The sequence below is a fragment of the Heptranchias perlo genome, chromosome 7 (assembly GCF_035084215.1).
Source record: "Heptranchias perlo isolate sHepPer1 chromosome 7, sHepPer1.hap1, whole genome shotgun sequence".
Lineage (NCBI taxonomy): Eukaryota > Metazoa > Chordata > Chondrichthyes > Hexanchiformes > Hexanchidae > Heptranchias > Heptranchias perlo.
In genome coordinates this window covers 13,232,449-13,260,025 of record NC_090331.1, presented here as the reverse complement: position 1 = coordinate 13,260,025, position 27,577 = coordinate 13,232,449, and the positions used below count along the sequence as shown (strand labels likewise).

Genomic DNA, 27,577 nt, shown 5'->3' with positions numbered 1-27,577 from the left:
CCCAAAAAACGAAAATGTAGCACCCTCTCAATATTGCATTTCAGTGTCAGCCTAGGTTGTGTGCTGAAATCCTGGAATCGGGCTTGAGCCCACAACTTTCTGACTCAGAGTGGATCTTGCTATTGACCGAGCCAAGCAGACACCCACGTGGGTTCAAGTCCCGCTCCAGAGACTTGAGCACAAATTCTAGGCTGAAACTCCAGTGCTGTTTTGAGGGAGCTCTGCACTGTCAGAGGTGCCATTCTACAAATGATGTATTAAACCAAGGTCCTGGTCAACATGTTAAACATGGCAAGTTCGAAGAACAGCAGGGACCTTTCTTGGTATCCTGGTCAACGATCAAAAACAGCCTTAACTGACCATCCATAACATAAAAGAAAGAAACGGCATTTATATAGCCCCTTTCATGACCTGAGGATGTCCCAACCTGCTTTACAACCAATGAAGTATAGTACTTTTGAAGTGTAGTCACTGTTGTAATGTAGGAAACATGTCTGTTTATAGGACATTGCTGCCTTCTTTGTCTGCATAGCAACAATTATTATATTTCAAAAAGTAATTCATTGCTTGAAGTGATAAGGCACTATATAAATGCAATTTTTAAAAAAATAAATGAGCTACTAGTGAAGACCTAATGACACACAGTGACTTATGGAGTTTCACTTTATGAACGGAATTAACAGTGGCCAGTTGTGCATTCTCTTTATACAACATTTGGAGATAATTTTCATTTTATCATCAAGTGATTATGCCTTATGTATTTTTAATTTAATTTTAATGAGGAATATTAGAAGCGCTTTAATATTCCCACTTTGAGTTGCCTTCAGAAGTGATTGGCTGCCATCTTGAAAATTCCCAAAATGGGGATTCAGCATTAAACTCACAAAGGCAGACTCTATCTGCTCTGTTGCCTACCCCTACAGCTGCTATTCATTTACAGCTCTGCGACTCAATGGAAAGCAGACAAAATTAAATACCTTTAAAATCTTTATCAGTTGACTGAACACGAGGAAAATCCATTTGCAAGACTTCAATTCCTTATACCAAGCTACAGATGCTGTATTAACACTGGACAGTGACTAAAGACCGCAGAATTTCAGAAATACTTCAGTGCTTTGAGAGAACAGTGGTGCGTATGGAATAAACACTGTAACCTGCGTGTAAGATACTGGGAATTTAATAGTTACTGGTCACATCTGTAGCAGGAGGTGTTATTTTCACAATAAATAAATGGAATTACATCCTGACTTTTTTAGGAATGATGTTGTGTTATATTAAAAAAAAACAGGGGCAATATTTCTTTAAATGACTTACATCTGAAATACAATCTGGTGCGTGCACAGAACTGTATCAGTATTCGATTAGCTTTGTTTTATTTTTATTACACCTGCTACAATCTCCAGGCTTTTAAAAGCCAAACTCGACATTACTTAATCCTATGCTTTTCAACCTTGGCGGTGTCCTACATGGAGGGGCTTAGCCCTTCATTAAGGCGTCTCAATTAAAAAAAACACATTGCCCAGAATTTGCTGGAGTGGGGCGTCTTGTAGCACGCCTCGTTAGTTAGACATTTTCCTTCACCTTTCAGCTTGAAAATATTTTGCGCCGCAAATTGCTGGAAGTGCGAGCTGATAACGGTGCGAGGAGGGCAACAGGGACCTTAGTGAACGACGGGACCAACAGTCTATCTACTGAACCAATGAGATTTGAGGATTGAGAAAGAAACAGAGGACCGACAGAGAGGGAAATAAGGTGAATTAGAGTCAAATCATGTACAGAAAGAGAAATAAAGAGAGGGAAAGACTTGATTAGAGGGAGAAAAAAAATATGGAAAGGAAAAGTAAGGAAAAAATTAAAAATTTAAATTTTAAAATGTTAAAAATCTCCAACAATTTAAACGGTGGAGAGTCATTCCTACAGGTAGCAATGTTACCTGTAGGAATGAGCCTCCATAGTTTAAATTGCTCCCTTTCTGGGCCGGGGAGGTTGAGTGGCATTGCAGGAACATAAATCTCCGAATTAAAAAGGGTACTTGTGCTGTTAAGTACCAGCCCTAACTTTCTGCGGCAAATTTAATTGGCAATTAATGTGCAAATGCAGTAATTTCTTGAAACTCATGGGAAGGTTGAGGGCGAGCTGCCATTTTCGCGAGGCTAACGGCAGAGCTTGTGGGGATTCACAATTCACAGGGTATCTCTTCCTCGCCACAAGTTGCTGGATGATTTACACTTTAATAATGGCGAGTGCCATTAATCTCGCCTTCATTTTGGCAGCAAATTTTGGCTCATTGTGTTTGAAAGTAGTTTAGTTCTAAGCAGAGGTTGTTGAATATGAGAAAGAATAGTTCAGAGGTGGCACAGCATGCTAGGCCGTTAGTGTGCCGTGTCACGAAGTGGAAGGTCAGGGCTTCATACCCATGGAGAGTTACAAGCCTCAAGACTTGCCATCAGTGACAAAAGGAGTCATTTTATCCGGGCACGGGATTTGGGCAACCACCATATAAATCACTTTTCATCCAAGACAGCATGTAGCAAGTGATCATTGCTAATGCTTCCTCCAATGAGTTTGGTTTTCCCACATTAACTGAAAGCTTCTGGTCTCCTCACTGACTCTTAATTATCTATAAAGCCTAAGTACATCTAAGCCCTCAATACTGCTCCTGTATCTGGTGAGGCTCCTTAACCATCTCTTGAATAGGTTACCAAAATTAGCATTCATTTGATAGATAACCCATCTTATATCTCCTACCTCTCTTTCTTTTTCTCTCTCTCTCCCTCTGTTACAACTTTGCTTGTCCCTTCAGTTTTATTGATACTACTGTAGACATTGGTCCTGTGAACTTTCTCTTATCTCTCCTAAGCACCAAATGTGCCCTTCCTTATCCAACCACTCTCACTGTATTGAAATGAAGACTCACTGCATTGTCTCAAACTCATTCTTTCTGAGGACCTGAAAATGAGAGAACTCCTTACTCCCTTTCATTTTCCCTTAATTCTACAGTCTACTGGCTGTTAAACTGCTTTACTTACTGTTCTCTCCTACTTTTTTTCAACTTCCACAGTGCTTTTCACTATTCTTGGCCCCACAACTTGCTTTCTCAATTTCAAACTAAATCACTTTCACGTTTGCCATTTTATCTTTCTCATTGAACAAGTGGGTGCATTACCTGAATGTAGACATCTCTCCCTTCCCGATCAATCTTGACACTGTGGAGTTGTCCATTTGCTAACTTTCTGCCATCGATGCTGAAGACATCGGTGTCTTTATCTGTATCCAGCTTGTACCTGATCTGGAGGCTCCCTGGAACAAGAGTTGGTTGGTTTCAATTTACAAGACATGGAGCTAACAGGAAAGAATACCAAGCTTTCAGAAAGACCCGACTCAAGGCTTACAGCAAAACAGGCACAAGGAAAGCCCATGAACGCAATGCAAATAGAGTTGTGAACTCCTGTTAAAGCCCCTCCATAATACCTTATATGACAAGTGGGGCTGACCAGATGTTCTTGCTCTCTCTTGATTAGGAGAGTTTCGCCTGTTGCTCAATTTGCCACCTATCCGTTTTCAGACTGGGCAAATGAATTTTTCAGAGGGATACTTGGAAATGTGAATAATATAAAACGGGGAACATCAAAAGTCCTGCCTTTTAAAAATAAACCAGGACTCCAATGTCTCCACTTACCTCTTTTCCTTATAATGTTTGGTTCTAATGATGAAGGTTTTCAATGAATTTTCAACAATCAGAACTTGAGCTCACCATCCAGCCCTGGCTTACCCCATTCTGCCATGTGTTGGGCGTGCAGGGAGATGGAGACAGTCCCTGTAGCACAACTGGCAATGCCAAGACCCTCTCTGTGGCTGGGTTCTGATGCACAGTACCTGTATTCAACGGTATGGGTCGTGAATACTGGGCCTTCTGACATTGGAACGATGTCTAAGAAGGCAAATTCAAAATGATAATAATTCAAATTACTTTTCAAAAAATAACACCTTGATTTAATATAGTGGATTTTGACCTTATAAAGGTGAGGAATGTCAACACTGGGGAATAAACACTCAGTGTCAGCATCAAGTAATCTCATCTTAGATAGTACAAAAGTTACATGTGAACTAAAGCTCCAGTTACACAACTGCAACAGTGTGTCTTAGAAGAGAAGACCCTACTGCACTAACAGTTTCACTTCCGATACCAGATGATGTGAGGCCTCCAACATGTCTTAGCGTGGAATGGTAGGCTGCACAGTTTATATCCTCCATGCCACTTAAAAATGACTTCCCAATCTCGGCCAAGTGCTGGAGGCAGACAGACACTGGGGGTTGAAGGGTTAGCTGTGGCTCAGTTGGTAGCATTCTCACCTCTGAGTCAGAAGGTTATAGGTTCAAGTCTCACTCCAGAGACTTGAGCAAAAATCTAGGCTGTGACACTCCAGTGTAGTACTGAGGGAGTGCTGCACTGTCATGAAGGTGCTGTCTTTCAGATGAGATATTAAACTGAGGCCCCATCTTCCATCTCAGGTGGATGTAAAAATCCCATTGCATTATTTTGAAGAAGAGCAGGGGATTTCTCCCCAGCTAACATTTATCCCTCAACCAACATCACTGTTGTTGTAGTGGTTATGATAAGGAGTGAAAATTGAACAAATTGGACAATTTGTGGAATATCGCCAGAAAATGACTGCAAAAGCCGCTCGATTCTCAAAAAAACCAATCTCGTTGATCCCTAGCTGGCCTATGTGTGACTCCAGTCTTACACGACATGCTTGACTCTTAATGCCCTCAGGGCAACCAGAGCTGGACAATAAATATTGTCCTGTTAGTGTCACCCACATCCTGAGAAATGTTTTTTAAAAATGTATCCAGGTACTGTATCAGCCAGAACTGAGGATCAAAAAAATTGTTTTAAAGATATTGTGGGTGAAAATATAGCGTTTAAATTGAAATGGGTTTACAGATACATGGTCCAGTGCACACAAAAGTTCAAGTGGGCCCATATTTCACGAGGTACATAAGGAAGATGGGAGGAAATCCACTTATGTTTTGTGAAAATTTAGAAATTAATTCTTAAATCATTCAAGTGATAAATCAATCCCGACAGACCTACAGTCAGAATGCAAGGACGGTTCTGAGGAATGATCAGGCACATTTTTGGAAGGCTGCCAATGTCTGATTAGGGGAAGACAAATTAATGAAATCCGCCTCAAATCTGAAGTGCGTTCTTCTTAGAATAGAATTTTATTCATTTTCCTTTCTCCACAATGTCTCTCACGCATTAACCCTTGCTCTTCCTCTTCCCTGCATCCTCACTGTATTGAAACTAATACCCATACCTGCAGCTCATTCAGTCCTGAAACTATGCTACTCCTCACGTCCCTTAATCGTCCCTTCCTGCTATAATCTTCAGACTTTTAAAACGACTTGCAACTATATCGCTGTTGCTTCATCGTCGCTGGGTCAAAAGCCTGGAACTCCCTACCTAACAGCATTGTGGGAGAACCTTCACCACACGGACTGCAGCGGTTCAAGAAGGCGGCTCACCACCACCTTCTCAAGGGCAATTAGGGATGGGCAATAAATGCTGGCCTTGCCAGCGATGCCCACGTCCCATGAACGAATAAAAAAAACCTCACAGTTTGGCATCACCATAGCAACACTTCCCAATTTACCTGGCCTTGTCTTGTCATTTAAACTTTGCTTTGTCTCCTGATCTAGTTTTCTCAATTCATAAAATAAGCCCCCAAGCCTCTTTCAATGCTGGTCGATGATTTGACCTTAAAAGTTGTGTATAAGCAGCTTGTGACTCTTCCCTATAATTTTCTCTTCCTCATTGTAGGGGAGTTCTTGGCCTCTGTTCTACTCTCCCCAGAAACACTGCTCGCTCCATCAGACAGGAGCCATTTGAATAAGCCCACAGTATTTGGAATAGTCTGTCGATGCCCACCACACTGTACCGTTATGCCAATTCCTGCGTTTGTATATTAGAGGTACCATGGCAATCTCACACAAACCCAGAATTTAATGGCGCAGTTATACTGTGTCAATAGAGAAGTGTTCCACCTCGCAGTGATGTAAAAGTGACGGTATAACTCTGGAACTGGATTCCAACCTGATTCCACAAGCCGCCCCTCCCTATCTCTTTAATCTCTTCCAGCCCTACAACCTTCTGAGAACTCTGCGTTCCTCCAAATCTGGCCTCTTGTGCATTCCCCCACCTCCTTCGCCCTACCATTGGCGGCCGTGCCTTCGGCTGTCTATGTCCAAAGCTGTGGAATTCCCTCCCTAAGCCTCTCCACTTCTCTCTCCTCCATTAAGACGGTCCTAAGAAACTACCTCTATAGCCGAGCTTTTGGTCACATGGCCTAACGTCTCCTTTTTTAGATCTGTGTCAAGTTTTGACTGATTACGCACCCGTGAAGTGCCTTGGGACATTTTACTTTGTTAAAGACGCTATATAAATGCAAGATTTTTTCTTATGACTGTTTGGGTTTGATTGTACTGAGAAAGTAGGCACTCTGCCTGTGCTCCATAAACATTTAAAACCTAACAGCTGGAAGTAAAGGACATTTTACGCAGAGCTCTCTCTGGGACCAGGGAGTCTGAATTGCAGCCAGACACTATAAATTCTATTGGCTACAAAGTGATTCTACAGCTGCTATTAAGAAATTAGTGACTACAGTATGACTGCACCCTAAGGCATCTTCTTTGGGAGCACTGCAAAAACACCACAAGCGCTGGAGTTACAAGAGGTGCGGGAGTATGTTCCAGCAACATGACCAATGAAGTAGAGTCTGTAGAAGAAAGAAAGACTTGCATTTATATAGCGCCTTTCACGACCTCAAGGCATCTCAAAGTGCTTTACAGCCAGTGAAATACTTTTTGAAGTGTAGTCACTGTCGTAATGTAGGAAACATAGCCGCCAATTTGCGCACAGCAAGATCCCACAAACAGCAATGTGATAAATTACCAGATAATCTATTTTAGTGATGTTGGTAGAGAGATCGATATCAGCCAGCATACCGAGAAGAACTCCCCTGCTCTTCTTCGAAATAGTGCCCTGGGATCTTTTACGACCACCTGAGGGGGCAGATGGGGCCTCCGTTTAACGTCTCATCCGAAAGGCAGTACCTCCGGCAGTGCAGCACTCCCTCAGTACTGCACTGGAGTGTCAGTCCAGATTATGTATTTTGTAGAAGGGTAGCAATATACTACGAGCAAGGAAGGCCAATTCAGTTGGTAAGCACCAATGAAGTACAAGTAAACAGCGGAAAACTAAGCAATCAAATTGCTCGATCGTTTTAATTTTCAAAGCTAGTAATCCCGAAATGGCCGGTAACATAAACTGACCAATCAAATGACTTGAACAAATTGGTTTCAGCCACCAACTTTACTTTTCTATTATCTGCCAGTAACATTTATATCATAAGAAACCCATTTATAAAAACTATACAATTCTTACTCGGAAGGGGCGATTTTTCTCAATGTGCTTTTCCCAATGCCCATGGCAGTTTGGAAAAAGGCAAGCGGTGATATACACCACATGACGTACACATGAATTAAGGAGTCCAGGCTTGTTGACTGAATTAAAAGAGCTGATGAGAGAGAGAACTGTACGGTGGAAAACCAGCAGAAAAAAGACACAGCGGGACTGCTGATATCTCAGACAATAAGAAGCTTGTGAGAGTGGGCGGCATGATTCACATTTCATTCTTCCCTCCCACTTCTAGGGGAAGCCCAGTTTCCACTCAGTACCCACCCATGGCACACGGGTGAAATGAGGATCTCGAGATGTGGGAGGATTGTTTTACTCTTACAGTTCATGTAATGGAGCATAAATATATTAGACAACCACCCTCTCCCCAGTAAATATTACAACTCAACAAACCATATCTATTATGTATGAACTATTAATGTTTTCTTTAAAAAAAGTCTCTCATTCAAAAGCTGAGCACCATTCACTGTGATACTGAGCCTCAAATAAACCAGGAACTTGCCAGGTTCAATGCCCGACCTGTGCTTAGTAAACTTCTCTCAACCAGGGTGATAGCTGGGGCACTATAATTGGGATTAATGTCCTTGGGCTAAGGAGGGCGGAAAGCCAGCTTGATTTCTTTCTCTTGATCGTTGTCCACTTACCTATGCAGGAAATGTGCGTTTGTGTGTGTGTGTGTGTACGTGTGTGCTTGCGTGTGGACAGTGGGTGAGGACAGGAATGGCATTAACTAAGATACTGTCATGTTCAAATAGCCTGCTAACACTTACTACCTGGGCTCATGCTTGAAGAATGGCCACTTGGGTTAAGCAGTGGGAGTTGGAACCGTATCCCAACATGACCCAAAACCTTCAGAAGTGAAGCGAAGATAGCTAGATCAGACAGAAATTAAGATAACATTGACTCATCTCTATTAGAAAAGGTCTGTACTTGCTCTTGATACTTAGAGGATTATTTTTTAGATATCTGTTTGGCTCAGTTGGTAGTGTCAGCCTACATTGTGTCTTTACGAGAAGCTTACACCCACAAGGATGTCAACTTGGCTCAGCCAATAGCCCTCACTTCATGGGGCAGAAGGTTGTGTGTTCAAGCCCCACTCCAGGACTCCAGTATATGTTCTAGACTGATACTCTAGAGCCAGTACTCAGGGACTACTGCATTGTCAGGGAGTGCTGTCTTTCAGATGACATGTCCAATCAAAGTAGTATTTCAGGCACTGGCTAAAATTCTCAGGACATTGTTCAAAGAAGGGTAGGGAGTTCTCCAAGTGTTCTGAGTTCCACCAAATTAACTGGTTGTATGTTTCCTTGTTATACATGGGATCTTCTGTGTGAAGTGGTTGCTGCAATTGTCTCCACTTCAAAGTAAGTGACGCATGGTATTTGGAGCTCTGAGAGATGTGATCAGACATTATATCAATGTAAGTCTTTTGCTTTGAACAGTGTCTTCGCTCTCTTAGATTAGTGCTTTACGTAATTTTATTTACGTTGCCAGAAAGCTTTTGTGAAAGGTACAGAATTCAAGACCAACTCCCTTCACATCATTAATTTCACTGAACATTACTATTCTGTCACTGCAGGCCTCTCCATATGGTGTGCTATGCTGAGGGGAAAATGTTCAGTTGTCATCTGTCATGTTTATTCCCTGACCCAACTCTCATTTCAGTTTGCAAGTCTGAATATTCTTGCGAAAGCTTCTAACTGAATTGTCACGTCACATGTCACTGTTGAATTCAGCTCCCAGTCCTTTCATTTGAATGTAAAGAAGCTATTTTTCTCCAATTTTCTTTCATTTTCTCCTGAGTGTATTGATTCATGTGGGTACAATTCCAGCCTCCAGTGCAGTTCCAACTCTCTGGTACAATTCCAGCACTCCATTCAGCCATGGCTCAGTTGGTAGCACTTTCACCTCTGAGTTAGAAGGTTGTGAATTCAAGTCCCACTCCAGAGACTTGAGCTCAAAATCTAGGCTAACACTCCAGTGCAGTACTGAGGGAATGCTGCACTGACGAAGGTGCCATCTATTGGATGAAATGTTAAACCGAGGCCCTGTCTGCCCTCTCAGATAAATATATAAGATCTCATGGCAATATTTTGAAGAGTTATCCCTAGTGTCCCGGTTAATATTCACCCCTCAACCAACATCACTAAAAAACAGATTATCTGGTCATTTATCACATTGCTGTTTGTGGGACCTTGCTGTGTGCAAATTGGCCGCCGTGTTTTTTACATTACAACAGTGACTACACTTCAAAAAGTACTTCATTGGCTGTAAAGTGCTTTGGGATGACCTGAGGTTGTAAAAGGCGCTATTTAAATGCAAGTTGCTAATTTCTTTAGTCCTCTGGTACAGATCCAGCACTACATTACAATTCCAGCTGTCTGATGCAGTTGCACCTTCTGGTGCAGTTCCTGTTCCAGTCCCAGGCCTCCGGTGCAGTTCCAACCCTCTGGTACCTTGTCCAAGTGAGACATTATGGCTCCAATATTTATGGGGGGGCAGGGAGAGAGCGGGTAGCTGGTGAGGAAACCCGGAAAGCCCAGGGACGTGGACATCCTGCTGAGATTAACAGCAGGACCTCATTATCATTGTCGCCCTGCCAGATTGACAGGCTAGCCGGCTGCCGAGCGGGAAAGCAAGTGGCAAGGGGCTGCTGCTGGGGACCATTGGGGACTGGGAGGGAGGGAGAGGTCGGGGCTTGGTGGGCGTGAGGGGGTTGGTGGTTGGCAACCGGGAGGGAGGGAGACATCGGGGGCTTAGTGAAGTGGGGGGGTCGCCGATTGCTGCAGCGAGGGGAGGCCGCAATCGGCAGAAGCTTGGCCGAAGGCTTGCTTGAGAGGGTGGAAGGAAGCACTCCTGCTCCTCCTTGCCCACAAGGAATACTCTGAAAAGCACTAACCTGCTGGAGCCGACAGTCCCAATTGCACTTTGGGAGCCTGATTTAAATATGATAATAAAAAATCCCGTCTCTCGAAAGTGGGACACACATACGCCTCGCATCCTTTCACCATAAAAATGGTTGTAAACAATTTTACAACACCAAGTTATAGTCCAACAAATTTATTTTAAATTCCACAAGCTTTCAGAGGCTTCCTCCTTCCTCAGGTGAACGGTGTGGAAAAAATGGTGACAGGTGTGTATGTGGCGAGTTGGGGACGTGTTCGCCGATTTTTAATTTTTAACCCCCCTCTCCCGCCCATCATTAAGTTACGAGGAGAGATTACACAAATTCGGGTTGTATTCTCTAGCGTTTCGAAGGTTAAGGGGTGATCTGATCAAAGTTTATAAGATGTTAAGGGGAACGGATAGGGTAGATAGAGAGAAACTATTTCCACTGGTTAGGGATTCTAGGAGTAGGGGGCACAGTCTAAAAATTAGAGCCAGACCTTTCAGGAGTGAGATTAGAAAACATTTCGACACATAAAGGGTGGTAGAAGTTTGGAACTCTCTTCCGCAAACGGCAATTGATACTAGCTCAATTGCGAAATTTAAATCTGAGATAGATAGCTTTTTGGCAACCAAAGGTATTAAGGGATATGGGCCAAAGGCAGGTATATGGAGGTAGATCACAGATCAGCCATGATCTTATCAAATGGCGGAGCAGGCACGAGGGGCTGAATGGCCTACTCCTGTTCCTATGTACCTATGTCATGGTGGGGGGGGGTTAATACCAAGGCCGTTATTAATGTGGGAGCCTCAGCATATTATTCAGCTAAGGAAGAGACCAGATCCCAGCCTGATTCTATGCTCACCCAATGGCTGCACACCCACACTTTCCAGTGTATGTCACTGGATGGCGATTCGAGTACAGAGGTTCTGTGGTTAAGGTACAGGAGTCGCATCTCAGAGATCACACGTACAGAATCTCACCGTGCAAGTTCTGAGACGGAATTCAATAAATCTGGTCCTTTGTGGACTAATACCAGATAAAATGGCCACAAAAGCTGTCGGATTGTTGTAAAAACCCAACGGGTTTGCTAATATCCTCCAGGGAAGTGAACTGCCACCCTTTATCTATTCTGGCATCCGTGTGACTCTGGTCTGCACTATGTGGTTGACTATGAATGCCCAATGAAGTGTCCTGGGGAGGCATTGAGTTGTCCGAACAATTTCTACAAAGTAATTAGAAGACCCAGCACCATCACCGGAGGGCAATACGCACCTTCCACCCTCTGTAAACTTGAGCACATCCAAAACTCTGCTGCCCGTATCCTAACTTGCACCAAGTCCCGTTCTCTCATCACCCTTGTGCTCGCTGACCTATATTGGCTCCCGGTCTGGGAAACCCTTGATTTTAAAATTCTCATCCTTGTTTTTAAATGCCTCCATTGGCCTTGCCCCTCCCTAACTCTGTCACCTCCTCCAGCCCTACAACCCTCCGAGATCTCTGTGCTCCTCTAATTCTGGCCTCTTGCGCATCCCTGATTTTAATCGCTCCATCATTGGCAGCCGTGCCTTCAGCTGCCGAGGCCCTAAGCTCTGGAATTCCCTCCCTGAACCTCTCTGCCTCTCCACCTGATGCTTCTTAAAACCTACCTCTTTGACCAAATTTTTGTTCACCTGTCCAAATAGCTCTTTATGTGGTTTGGTGTCAAATTTTGTTTGATAATACTCCTGTGAAGCGCCTTGGGACATTTTACTACGTTAAAGGCGCTATATAAATGCAAGTTGTTGTTATTGTAGTTGTTAAAGGGCAATAAATGAAGCATTGCCAGGTTCATTTACATCCCAAGAACAAATCAGAAAATGTAATTAAGGCAAGAAATCCTAGCTGATCTTTTCCTCTCCCTAGTGGGAGGGCACAGGAGCTAATTGCAGTGATCTATGTGCTACCCCAGCTAAGATCATGTAACTCAGCTGAGACCTTCCAGAACTGAATGGCTCAGTGTTACATTAGCCAGTGCATTTAACCACTTATTCGGGGAGCTTTGCAAAGGCTGTAATGATAATAATGGAAACAAGGATTGAATTTTTGCCTGTACAGTTTCCCTCTACCTCTTGTTTTTCAGCCTGCCTGACTGCCAAACTAAAATAATAATCAGGACCAACCTAACTTTCCTAGTAAGCTGCAAATGTGAGTCTCATTAGACATTATAATGTAGCATGGCCTACTATGAGCTTGAGGGATGAATGGAAGAATGTCCAAGCGAGGAGATTCATGATCTTACAATCTCTGTTTTAAAACTAGGTGCAAAAAACACAGCAGCACACAATCCTGAACATAAGAACATAAGAAATAGGAGCAGGAGTAGGCCATCCGGCCCCTTGAGTCTGATCCGCCATTCAACAAGATCATGGCTGATCTTCTACCTCAACGCCATCTTCCTGCATTATCCCCATATCCCTTGATGCCTTTAATATCTAGAAATCTATCGATCTCTGTTTTGAATGTACTCAATGACTGAGCCTCCACAGCCCTCAGGGGTAGAGAATTCCAAAGATTCACCACCTTCTGAGTGAAGAAATTTCTCCTCATCTCAGTCCTAAATGGTCTACCCCTTATTCTGAGACTGTGACCCCTGGTTCTAGACTCCCCAACCAGGGGAAACATCCTCCTTGCATCTACTCTGTCGAGCCCTGTAAGAATTTTGTATGTTTCAATGAGATCACCTCTCATTCTTCTAAACTCTAGAGAATACAGGCCTAGTCTACTCAATCTCTCCTCAAAAGACAATCCTGCCATCCCAGGAATCAATCTGGTGAACCTTCATTGCACTCCCTCCATGGCAAGCATATCCTTTCTCAGGTAAGGAGACTAAAATTGTGCACAATACTCCAGGTGCGGTCTCACCAAGGCCCTATATAATTGCAGTAAGACATCTTTACTCCTGTACATAAATCCTCTTGTAATAAAGGCCAACATACAATTTGCCTTCCTAATTGCTTGCTGCACTTGCATGTTAGCTCTCAGTGACTCAATGTACAAGGACACCCAGGCCCCTTTGAACATCAACATTTCCCAATCTCTCACCATTTAAAAAATATTCTGCATTTCTGTTTTTCCTATCAAAGTGGATAACTTCACATTTTTCCACATTATATTCCATCTGCTATGTTCTTGCCCACTCACTTAGCCTGTCTATATCCCCTTGAAGCCTCTTTGCATCCTCCTCACAATTCACATTTCCCACCTAGTTCTGTATCATCAGCAAACTTGGAAATATTACATTTGGTCCCCTCATCCAAATCATTGATATAGATTGTGAATAGCTGGAAGATTAGAGGGATCTCTCCTTTTTCTGACCACAGGAGTGTCGGTACCCAATTTCCTCACATTAAGAAGGGAGCTTCTATCGATATCGTATTGCTATATTTTTCCATTTCTATTGCAGACTGCACGCGCTGCAGTCCCTAAGTTAGGAAATGACTGCAGAAAATCCCACAGTTACATGCACTGATTGTAGAAAATGTGGATTTGTGCAGATAAAAGGAGCATGTTTAGACTTGGCTCTAGTTTCAAATACGACAGCATGCATCAACACAAGTGACAAAACAATAGTTTGTGTCTGTGATTTTCAACACAACAAATTTACGATTTGCAGCTGTGCCACTAGGTAGAGATAGTGAGCCAATGACAGGTTCTACCCAACATGGGGAATTGTAACTCACACAGCTTCAATTGGCTTATCGCACATGTCCAGTAAAAATTGTTACTATTTATTCCTTTTTGTTTGCCAATATCTAACTACTTTATTATCCAATTTACTTCGAGTTCCTTTATCCCAGGAATGTTCACTGCAGTCTCTTGTGGGAGACCTTATCAAAGATCTTTTGAAAGTGAAGATACATGGCATCTGTCACCTCATCCATCAATTCTGTCATATCGTCAATGAATTCCAACAAGCTTGTTAGACATGACCTGCCTTTCATAAACCCACATTTACTTGGAATTATTGCCTTCAGTCTTGTTTAACAACCTCAAATGGTTTCCATTTTAATAAGAGTTCAATATTCATTCAACTGTACAAGTCAAGCTAACAGCCCAATAATTTCTAGGAACATTAAGTATGTTTCAATTTTCCAGTGCTACTCCTGTATTTAATGAGCAGCAACAAATTGCAGACACAGCTTCCCAACTCTACTCTCATTTTCTTAAGTATCCTTAAATGTATTCCATATGGTCTTATTCCTTTATGGATGATCAAGTACTCTAGTTTTTAAGTAACTGTTGAATTATTAATTTCTATTTTGTCCGTAAATTCACTTTTGTTTCTTCAAGGGCACAACACTATTTTCTGTACTGAAAATTCATTTAAAGTTACCCCTACCGTGCCCTCTCCGAGTGATCATTAGAATGTTTAGCAGCATGGAAAGGCCATTATGTCCAACAAGCCCCCCGTTTTTGGTCAATCCACCCCACCTATCCTCCTATAAATCTCTTCATGGCCTCATCCCTCCCTATCTCTGTAACCTCCTGCAAACCTACAATCCTCTGAGAACTCTGTTTTCCTCCAACTCTGGCCTCTTGAGCATCCCCCACTCCCTCTCCCCCAACAATTGATGGCTATGCCTTCAGCCCTCGAGGCCCTATGCTGTGGTATTCCTTCCCTACACTTCTGTACTTCCCTCTCTTCCTTTTAAGCTCCTTCTTAAAACCCACTTTTTTGATCAAGCTTTTAGTCACCTCTCCTAATATCTCTTCTTCAACTCGTTGTCCACTTTTGTCTGATGACACGTCTGTGAAGCAACATGGGATATTTTTTCTATGTTAAAGGCGCTATATAACTGCAAATTGTTGTTGCTCTCATCATATCTCTCAATCTGTTCTCTTTCCCGAAACATATCTCATTGTCTCCAATACACGCTCACAGCTCGTATCTTCAGGGACTGAGTCCTCAATACGTTTTCTAACCCACCCTCATTTATTTTCTCCGTAATATTCTTTTGACTTCTTTTTCCAATTTTCATTTTAATCTCAGATTACCTGTGAAACTATTTCAGTTTAGATTACCACTTCATTTCTCCCTTCCCTGAATTAACAAGGTCCAGATTTTGACACGATCACATTCAATGCGAACACTCTTGGAGGAAGGGTTAATTCACTCAAATTTCTGCTAACATTTTTACACAGCATATGAACCTGCTATAACTCTCTCACAGCATATAAGCTTGCTAACAATACTATGTGTTACATAAATCTTCGAAGATCTCATACACTATATAAACCGGCGAAGATTTTTACACAGTACATAAACCTGCTATAATTCTCTCACAGCATATGAACTTGCTAACAATCTTGTATGTTACAGAAATCTTCTAAGATCTCACACACTACATAAACCTGCGAACATTCTCGCACATTATATAAACCTGCAAACATTCTCACATACTATATAAACCTACTAACATTCTCACACGTTATATAAACCTGCTAACATTCTCACACACAATATAAACCTACTAACATTCTCACACACGATATAAACCTGCTAACATTCTCACACGTGATATAAACCTGCTAACATTCTCACACACTATATAAACCTGCTAACATTCTCACACACCATATAAACCTGCTAACATTCTCACACGTGATATAAACCTGCTAACATTCTCACACACTAAGGAAACCTACTAACATTCTCACACACTATATAAACCTGCTAACATTCTCACACGTGATATAAACCTGCTAACATTCTCACACACTAAGGAAACCTACTAACATTCTCACACACTATATAAACCTGCTAACATTCTCACACGTTATATAAACCTGCTAACATTCTCACACACTAAGGAAACCTACGAACATTCTCACACACAAGATAAACCTACTAACATTCTCACACGTGATACAAACCTGCTAACATTCTCACACACTATATAAACCTGCTAACATTCTCACACGTTATATAAACCTGCTAACATTCTCACACACTATATAAACCTGCTAACATTCTCACACACTATATAAACCTGCTAACATTCTCACACGTTATATAAACCTGCTAACATTCTCACACGTTATATAAACCTGCTAACATTCTCACACACTATATAAACCTGCTAACATTCTCACACGTGATATAAACCTGCTAACATTCTCACACACTATATAAACCTACGAACATTCTCACACACTATATAAACCTGCTAACATTCTCACACACCATATAAACCTACTAACATTCTCACACACGATATAAACCTGCTAACATTCTCACACATTATATAAACCTACTAACATTCTCACACACTATATAAACCTACGAACATTCTCACACACTATATAAACCTGCTAACATTCTCACACACCATATAAACCTACTAACATTCTCACACACGATATAAACCTGCTAACATTCTCACACACGATATAAACCTGCTAACATTCTCACACACTAAGGAAACCTACTAACATTCTCACACACTATATAAACCTGCTAACATTCTCACACATTATATAAACCTACTAACATTCTCACACATTGTATCAGCCAGCTAACATTCTCAAACGCTATATAAACCTATTAACATTCTCACACACGATATAAACCTGCTAACATTCTCACAGATTATATAAACCTGCTAACATTCTCACACACTATATAAACCTACTAACATTCTCACACACGATATAAACCTACTAACATTCTCACACATTGTATCAGCCTGCTAACATTCTCAAACGCTATATAAACCTACTAACATTCTCACACACGATATAAACCTGCTAACATTCTCACACATTATATAAACCTGCTAACATTCTCACACACTATATAAACCTGCTAACATTCTCACACACGATATAAACCTGCTAACATTCTTACACGTTATATAAACCTGCTAACATTCTCACACACTGTATAAACCTACTAACATTCTCACACACTATATAAACCTGCTAACATTCTCACACACTATATAAACCTGCTAACATTCTCACACACTATATAAACCTGCTAACATTCTCACACACTATATAAACCTGCTAACATTCTCACACGTTATACAAACCTGCTAACATTCTCACACACTATATAAACCTGCTAACATTCTCACACGTATATAAACCTGCTAACATTCTCACATACAATATAAACCTACTAACATTCTCACACACTAAGGAAACCTACTAACATTCTCACACACGATATAAACCTGCTAACATTCTCACACACTAAGGATACCTACTAACATTCTCACACACTATATAAACCTGCTAACATTCTCACACACTATATAAACCTGCTAACATTCTCACACGTGATATAAACCTGCTAACATTCTCACACACTATATAAACCTGCTAACATTCTCACACACCATATAAACCTGCTAACATTCTCACACACTATATAAACCTACTAACATTCTCACACACTATATAAACCTGCTAACATTCTCACACACCATATAAACCTACTAACATTCTCACACACGATATAAACCTGCTAACATTCTCACACACTATATAAACCTGCTAACATTCTCACACACGATATAAACCTGCTAACATTCTCACATACTATATAAACCTGCTAACATTCTCACACACTAAGGAAACCTACTAACATTCTCACACACTATATAAACCTGCTAACATTCTCACACATTATATAAACCTACTAACATTCTCACACATTGTATCAGCCTGCTAACATTCTCAAACGCTATATAAACCTATTAACATTCTCACACACGATATAAACCTGCTAACATTCTCACAGATTATATAAACCTGCTAACATTCTCACACACTATATAAACCTACTAACATTCTCACACACTATATAAACCTACTAACATTCTCACACATTGTATCAGCCTGCTAACATTCTCAAACGCTATATAAACCTACTAACATTCTCACACACGATATAAACCTGCTAACATTCTCACACATTATATAAACCTGCTAACATTCTCACACACTATATAAACCTGCTAACATTCTCACACACTATATAAACCTGCTAACATTCTCACACGTTATATAAACCTGCTAACATTCTCACACACTGTATAAACCGACTAACATTCTCACACACTATATAAACCTGCTAACATTCTCACACACTATATAAACCTGCTAACATTCTCACACACTATATAAACCTGCGAACATTCTCACACACTATGTAAACCTGCTAACATTCTCACACGTTATATAAACCTGCTAACATTCTCACACACTATATAAACCTGCTAACATTCTCACACATTATATAAACCTACTAACATTCTCACACATTGTATCAGCCAGCTAACATTCTCAAACGCTATATAAACCTATTAACATTCTCACACACGATATAAACCTGCTAACATTCTCACAGATTATATAAACCTGCTAACATTCTCACACACTATATAAACCTACTAACATTCTCACACACTATATAAACCTACTAACATTCTCACACATTGTATCAGCCTGCTAACGTTCTCAAACGCTATATAAACCTACTAACATTCTCACACACCATATAAACCTGCTAACATTCTCACACATTATATAAACCTGCTAACATTCTCACACACTATATAAACCTGCTAACATTCTCACACACCATATAAACCTGCTAACATTCTCACACGTTATATAAACCTGCTAACATTCTCACACACTGTATAAACCTACTAACATTCTCACACACTATATAAACCTGCTAACATTCTCACACACTATATAAACCTGCTAACATTCTCACACACGATATAAACCTGCTAACATTCTCACACGTGATATAAACCTGCTAACATTCTCACACACTATATAAACCTGCTAACATTCTCACACACCATATAAACCTGCTAACATTCTCACACGTGATATAAACCTGCTAACATTCTCACACACTATATAAACCTGCTAACATTCTCACACGTTATATAAACCTGCTAACATTCTCACACACTAAGGAAACCTACTAACATTCTCACACACTATATAAACCTACTAACATTCTCACACGTGATACAAACCTGCTAACATTCTCACACACTATATAAACCTGCTAACATTCTCACACGTTATATAAACCTGCTAACATTCTCACACACTATATAAACCTGCTAACATTCTCACACACTATATAAACCTGCTAACATTCTCACACGTTATATAAACCTGCTAACATTCTCACACGTTATATAAACCTGCTAACATTCTCACACACTATATAAACCTGCTAACATTCTCACACGTGATATAAACCTGCTAACATTCTCACACACTATATAAACCTACTAACATTCTCACACACTATATAAACCTGCTAACATTCTCACACACCATATAAACCTGCTCACATTCTCACACACGATATAAACCTGCTAACATTCTCACTCACCATATAAACATGCTAACATTCTCACACACTAAATAAACCTGCTGATATTCTCACACATTATATAAACCTGCTCACATTCTCACACACGATAAAAACCTGCTAACATTCTCACACACTATATAAACCTGCTAACATTCTGACACACTATATAAACCTACTAACATTCTTACACATTGTATAAACCGACTAACATTCTCACACACTAAGGAAACCTACTAACATTCTCACACACTATATAAACCTGCTAACATTCTCACACACTCTATAAACCTGCTAACAATCTCACACACTATATAAACCTACGAACATTCTCACACACTATATCAACCTGCTAACATTCTCACACATTATATAAACCTGCTAACATTCTGACGCAGTATATAAACCTACTCACAATCTCACACATGATATAAACCTGTACACATTCTCACACACTGTATGAACCTACTAACATTCTTATACATTGTATAAACCTGCTAACATTCTCACACACTATATAAACCTGCTAACATTCTCACACATTATATAAACCTGTTCACATTCTCACACATTATATAAACCTGTTCACATTCTCACACATTATATAAACCTGTTCACATTCTCACACATTATATAAACCTGCTGACATTCTCACACATTATATAAACCTGTTCACATTCTCACACACTATATAAACCTGTTCACATTCTCACACACTATATAAACCTGCCAACATTCTCACACATTATATAAACCTGTTCACATTCTCACACACTATGTAAACCTGCCAACATTCTCACACACTATATGAACCTGCTGACATTCTCACACACTATATAAACCTGCCAACATTCTCACACATTATATAAACCTGTTCACATTCTCACACACTATGTAAACCTGCCAACATTCTCACACACTATATAAACCTGCTAACATTCTCACACACTATATAAACCTGCTAACATTCTCACACACTATATAAACCTGCTAACATTCTCACACACTATATAAACCTGCTAACATTCTCACAAACTATATAAACCTGCTAACATTCTCACACACTATATAAACCTGCTAACATTCTCACACACTATATAAACCTGCTAACATTCTCACACACTGTATAAACCTGCTGACATTCTCACACATTATATAAACCTGTTCACATTCTCACACACTCTATAAACCTACTAACATTCTCACACACTATATAAACCTGCTAAAATTCTCACACACTATATAAACCTGCTAACATTCTCACAAACTATATAAACCTGCTAACATTCTCACACACTATATAAACCTGCTAACATTCTCACACACTATATAAACCTGCTAACATTCTCACACACTGTATAAACCTGCTGACATTCTCACACATTATATAAACCTGTTCACATTCTCACACACTCTATAAACCTACTAACATTCTCACACACTCTATAAACCTACTAACATTCTCACACACTATATAAACCTACTAACATTCTCACACACTATATAAACCTACTAACATTCTCACACACTATATAAACCTGTTCACATTCTCACACACTCTATAAACCTACTAACATTCTCACACACTATATAAACCTACTAACATTCTCACACATTATATAAACCTGTTCACATTCTCACACACTCTATAAACCTACTAACATTCTCACACACTATATAAACCTACTAACATTCTCACACACTATATAAACCTTCTAACATTCTCACACATTGTATAAACCTGCTAACATTCTCACACACTAAATAAACCTGCTAACATTCTCACACACTCTATAAACCTGCTAACATTCTCACACACTATATAAACCTACTAACATTCTCACACACTATATAAACCTGCTAACATTCTCACACACTAAATAAACCTACTAACATTCTCACACACTCTATCAACCTACTAACATTCTCACACACTATATAAACCTACTAACATTCTCACACACTGTATAAACCTACTAACATTCTCACACACTATATAAACCTACTAACATTCTCACACACTATATAAACCTACTAACATTCTCACACACTGTATAAACCTGCTGACATTCTCACACATTATATAAACCTATTCACATTCTCACACACTCTATAAACCTACTAACATTCTCACACACTATATAAACCTACTAACATTCTCACACACTATATAAACCTGTTCACATTCTCACACACTATATAAACCTACTAACATTCTTACACACTATATAAACCTGCTGACATTCTCACACACTATATAAACCTACTAACATTCTTACACATTAGAAAAAACCTACTAACATTCTCAGACACTGTATAAACCTGCTGACATTCTCACACATTATATAAACCTGCTAACATTCTCACACACTATATCAACCTGCTAACATTCTCACACATTATATAAACCTGTTCACATTCTCACACACTGGATAAACCTGCCAACATTCTCACACACTGTATAAACCTGCTAACATTCTCACACACTATATGAACCTACTAACATTCTCACACACTATATAAACCTACTAACATTCTCACACACTATATAAACCTACTAACATTGTTACACATTATATCAACCTACTAACATTCTCACACACTATATAAACCTGCCAACATTCTCACACACTATATAAACCTGCTAACATTCTCACACACTACATAAACCTGTTCACATTCTCACACACTATATAAACCTACTAACATTCTCACACACTATATAAACCTACTAACATTCTCACACACTATATCAACCTACTAACTTTCTCACACACTATATAAACCTGCTGACATTCTCACACACTATATAAACCTGTTCACATTCTCACACACTATATAAACCTACTAACATTCTCACACACTATATAAACCTGCTAACATTCTCACACACTATATAAACCTACTAACATTCTCACACACTATATAAACCTGCTGACATTCTCACACACTATATAAATCTGTTCATATTCTCACACACTATATAAACCTACTAACATTCTCACACACTATATAAACCTGCTAACATTCTCACACACTATATAAACCTACTAACATTCTCACACACTATATAAACCTACTAACATTCTCACACACTATATAAACCTGCTAACATTCTCACACACTATATAAACCTGCTAACATTCTCACACACTATATAAACCTGCTAACATTCTCACACACTATATAAACCTGCTAACATTCTCACACACTAAATAAACCTACTAACATTCTTACACATTATATAAACCTACTAACATTCTCACACACTATATAAACCTGCTGACATTCTCACACACTATATCAACCTGTTCACATTCTCACACACTATATAAACCTACTAACATTCTCACACACTATATAAACCTACTAACATTCTCACACACTATATAAACCTACTAACATTCTCACACACTATATAAACCTGCTAACATTCTCACACACTATATAAACCTGCTAACATTCTCACACACTATATAAACCTACTAACATTCTCACACATTATATAAACCTACTAACATTCTCACACATTGTATAAGCCTGCTAACATTCTCAAACGCTATATAAACCTGCTAACAGTCTCACACACTATATAAACCTGCTAACATTCTCACACATTGTATTAACCTGCTAACATTCTCACACACTGTATAAACCTGCTAACATTCTCACACATTATATAAACCTGCTAACATTCTCACACAGTATATAAACCTGCTAACATTCTCACACACTATATAAACCTGCTAACATTCTCACACACTATATAAACCTGCTAACATTCTCACACAGTATATAAACCTGCTAACATTCTCACACACTATATAAACCTACTAACATTCTCACACATTATATAAACCTGCTAACATTCTCACACAGTATATAAACCTGCTAACATTCTCACACAGTATATAAACCTGCTAACATTCTCACACACTATATAAACCTGCTAACATTCTCACTCACTATATAAACCTTCTAACATTCTCACACATTGTATAATCCTGCTAACATTCTCACTTATGAGGAAATATTTTTGACTGATTTGCAGAGGCTGTTTTTCAGTAGCTTCAGGTATTTAATGCCATTCGCTGTTGGTCTGCGAAAGAAGCATTTTGAAGATACTTGCATGTTAGAATGACTCAGAAAAGAAGAGGTTATGTCAAAGAGGATGAAAGGCAAAAGGATGTATGAATAAAATAGAGATAGGAAGATGGATTTATGAAGTAAAAGACAGAAACATAGGAGATGAAAGGTTATGTGATAGGGAGATATAACTCAGAAGGGCCTATATAAAAAAAAAGATAATTGAATGAGAATTATAAAAGATATTCGAATGGAAAGAGCCAGCATGTGAATAATGGATCAACAAATAGAACCGTAAGAAAGAAGTCCTCTCAAAGAGGTTCTTCAGTGGGTCCGTGAATTTATCCACTGACTAGCTGCACTACAGACCAATCAATTTTTAGTTCCAATTCCCACTTTGTACTGATTTGGCTGACCTCAGTCAGGGTAGAGGTAGGGGCAGTACAAATAGTCCCGATTCTTATGGGCACTGGAGTGGAAAACCAGCCAGGGTTCCTGTTACTGATTGCCGTCGTGCTGGGGAAGTGAGTATGTATTGATATTGGGTAACGGCAGAACAATTAAACACATACTTTGGTTCTGTCTTCACAAAGGAGGACACAAATAACCTCCCAGAAATTTTAGGGAACCAAGGGTTTAGTGAGAGGGAGGAACTGAAGGAAATCAGTATTAGTAAAAAAAATAGTGCCAGGGAAATTAATGGGGCTAAAGGCTGACAAATCCCCAGGGCCTGATAATCTACTAAAGGAAGTGGCCCAGGAAATAGTGGATGAATTAGTGATCATCTTCCAAAATTCTATAGACTCTGGAACAGTTCCTACAGATTGGAGGATGGCAAAGGTAACCCCATTATTTAAAAAAGGAGGGAGAGAAAAAACAGGGAATTACAGACCAGTTAGCCTAACATCAGTAGTGGGGAAAATGCTAGAGTCTATTATAAAGGATGTGATAACAGAACACTTGGAGGGCATTAACAGGACTGGACAAAGGTTTATGAAAGGGCAATCATGCTTAACAAATCTACTGGAGTTTTTTGAGGATGTAACTAGTAGAATAGATAGGGGAGAACCAGTGAATGTGGTGTATTTGGATTTTCAGAAGGCTTTTGATAAGGTCCCACACAAGAGGTTAGTGTGCAAAATTAAAGCACATGGGATTGGGGGGAATATACTGGCATGGATTGAGAATTGGTTGACAGACAGGAAACAGAGAGTAGGAATAAACGGGTCTTTTGCCGGGTGGCAGGCAGTGACTAGTGGGGTGCCGCAGGGATCAGTGCTTGGGCCCCAGCTATTCACAATATATATCAATGATTTGGATGAGGGAACAGAATGTAACATTTCCAAGTTTGCAGACGACACAAAGCTGGGGTGGAATGTGAGCTGTGAGGAGGATGCAAAGAGGCTCCAATGTGATTTAGACAAGTTGGGTGAGTGGGCAAGAACATGGCAGATGCAGTATAACTTGGATAAATGTGAGGTTATCCACTTTGATTGTAAAAACAGAAAGACAGATTATTATCTGAATGGTGATAGATTGGGAAAAGGGGAGGTGCAACAAGACCTGGCTGTCCTTGTACACCAGTCGCTGAAAGCGAGCATTCAGGTGCAGCAAGCAGTTCGGAAGGCGAATGGTATGTTGGCCTTCATTGCAAGAGGATTTGAGTACAGGAGCAGGGATGTCTTACTGCAGTTGTACAGGGCCTTGGTGAGACCACATCTGGAGTATTATGTGCAGTTTTGGTCTCCTTATCTGACGAAGGATGTCCTTGTCATGGAAGGAGTGCAACAAAGGTTTACCAAACTGATTCCTGGGATGGCAGGACTGGCGTATGAGGAGAGATTGTGTCGACTAGGCCCATATTCACTAGAGTCTAGAAGAATGAGAGGTGATCTCATCAAAACATATAAAATTCTAACAGGACTAGACAGACTAGATGCAGGGAGGATGTTCCCGATGGCTGGGGAGTCCAGAACCAGGATACGGGGTATGCCATTTAGAACTGAGATGAGGAGAAATTTCTTCACTCAGAGGGTGGTGAACCTGTGAAATTCTCTACCACAGAAGGCAGTGGAGGCCAAGTCATTAGATGTATTCAAGAAGGAGATAGATATGTTTCTTTATGCTAAAGGGTTCAAGGGATATGGGGAAAAAGCGGGAACAGGGTACTGAGTTGGACAATCAGCCATGATAATTTTGAATGGCGGAGCAGGCCCGAAGGGCCGAATGGCCTACTCTTGCTCCTATTTTCTATGTTTCTATGATGGAACTGGGCTCAGCTGTGATGTTACCTCATGACTGATTAGCTGCTGACGCTCACTGTCAAGGTTCACACAAGAATAAATAGCCACTTCGGGAAGAGAGAGTAAAAGCCTGCTGGAACTCACAGAACTGTACTGCTTACAGAAGAGGAGAGGAGGGAAGAAAGATTGGTGAGGCAGGGGAAGAGAAAAAACTCTGACCAGTTTCTTAGGGAAGTTGCACCCCAGTCAGCTCATTGGGACTTCACCATTTGAAATTTCCACAGGGTTCCTCCAGTGGGAGATCGGCAGAACCCCCGGACAAATGGCTAAAAATGGCTGTTTACGCCATTGCTCCAAGGGCCCTGCTGACATCCTATTGGTTACAGCAGGAGAGCAGAAGAACCGGTGAAAATTCAGGCCATACTTGTCTTTAACATTATCCAAGAGGTGGATTTATTGCTGAAAGTCTCCTCCAAGTTTTCTCCCTCGATTTCCCCTCCGCTACTGAAGCTGCTGACTCGCGTTGGCACACGGTCCCAAGGGCCATCAGTCCTCCGATATCTCACCCCGAAGGCCATTTTTCAAGTATGTCCTCGGCAGGGTTGGCAATGTTAATCGATCAAGGCATGCATCACAGTTGTGCCCAATCCTGTCCTCTCTCAATGTCCACAAACGCACACTTTCCAGTAGCGGTCACTGAGCAGTGATTAAGAGCAGGAAAATCAGCTGATATTTGCCCTTCCTTAGTACAGGTGCACCAAGGCCAGTTGCAGCACTGTCCCAGTTGAGATCAGCTAACGGATACTTATCAGGAATTGAAGCTAGGACCTTTTGAGCTCTATGATTGAGTAACCCAAAAGGGTAGTGCATTTATTCACTAAGCCCACTGGGCATTGCAAATGGACTCTATCTACTGCTGTGACCCTGTAACTAAGTTTCATTGTATTGCATAATATGATATAGCTTCTGATGTTTTGGGTGTTAAGGCTAGAACTGACTCTGATTCTCACCCCACTTCGCTCCGATGTCAGGTCTGGCCCCGACTCTGAATTTACATAAGAAATTGGAGCAGGAGTAGGCCAATCGGCCCCTCGAGCCTGCTCCCTCGAACTGTTTATGCCATAACTACAGTGTCAGTCCTCTGAGGCTATAGTTCTAGTGTGAATGCATCTTCTGACTTACGAAACACCCCTCACGTAGAGGAAGTGAAGAACAGTGAGCAAGAGATGGGCAGGACATTAAGAGGGAGAAAAGGACAAATAGCACAGTCAACAAGATAGAAGGAACATTTTGTAATGCTACATGGTGCTCCAGTTAACTTCAGGCTCCAACAGTAACTATTGTGTCGGAACAGATCCTGTGTCACTTTACAGATCACAATATATGCCTGGACATAAATTAAATCCCAATCAATTTCTCTTACACTCTCCAATATAAGCATATGCTTAAGAGCATCTATTTTTATTGCCTCGGATTTTTTTTCA

General features: G+C 40.4%; 1 protein-coding gene across 1 annotated transcript in view; it reads right to left on the bottom strand.

Annotated features, from left to right (window-relative positions):
• Positions 1 to 27,577, bottom strand: part of LOC137323446 (contactin-associated protein-like 5) — a 630,151-nt gene that overhangs the window by 71,878 nt on the left and 530,696 nt on the right. Inside the window, exon 24 of the mRNA XM_067986920.1 lies at positions 3,167 to 3,300. Coding sequence (XP_067843021.1) covers positions 3,167 to 3,300 — 134 coding nt within the window. The remainder of the gene's footprint in view (positions 1 to 3,166; positions 3,301 to 27,577) is intronic.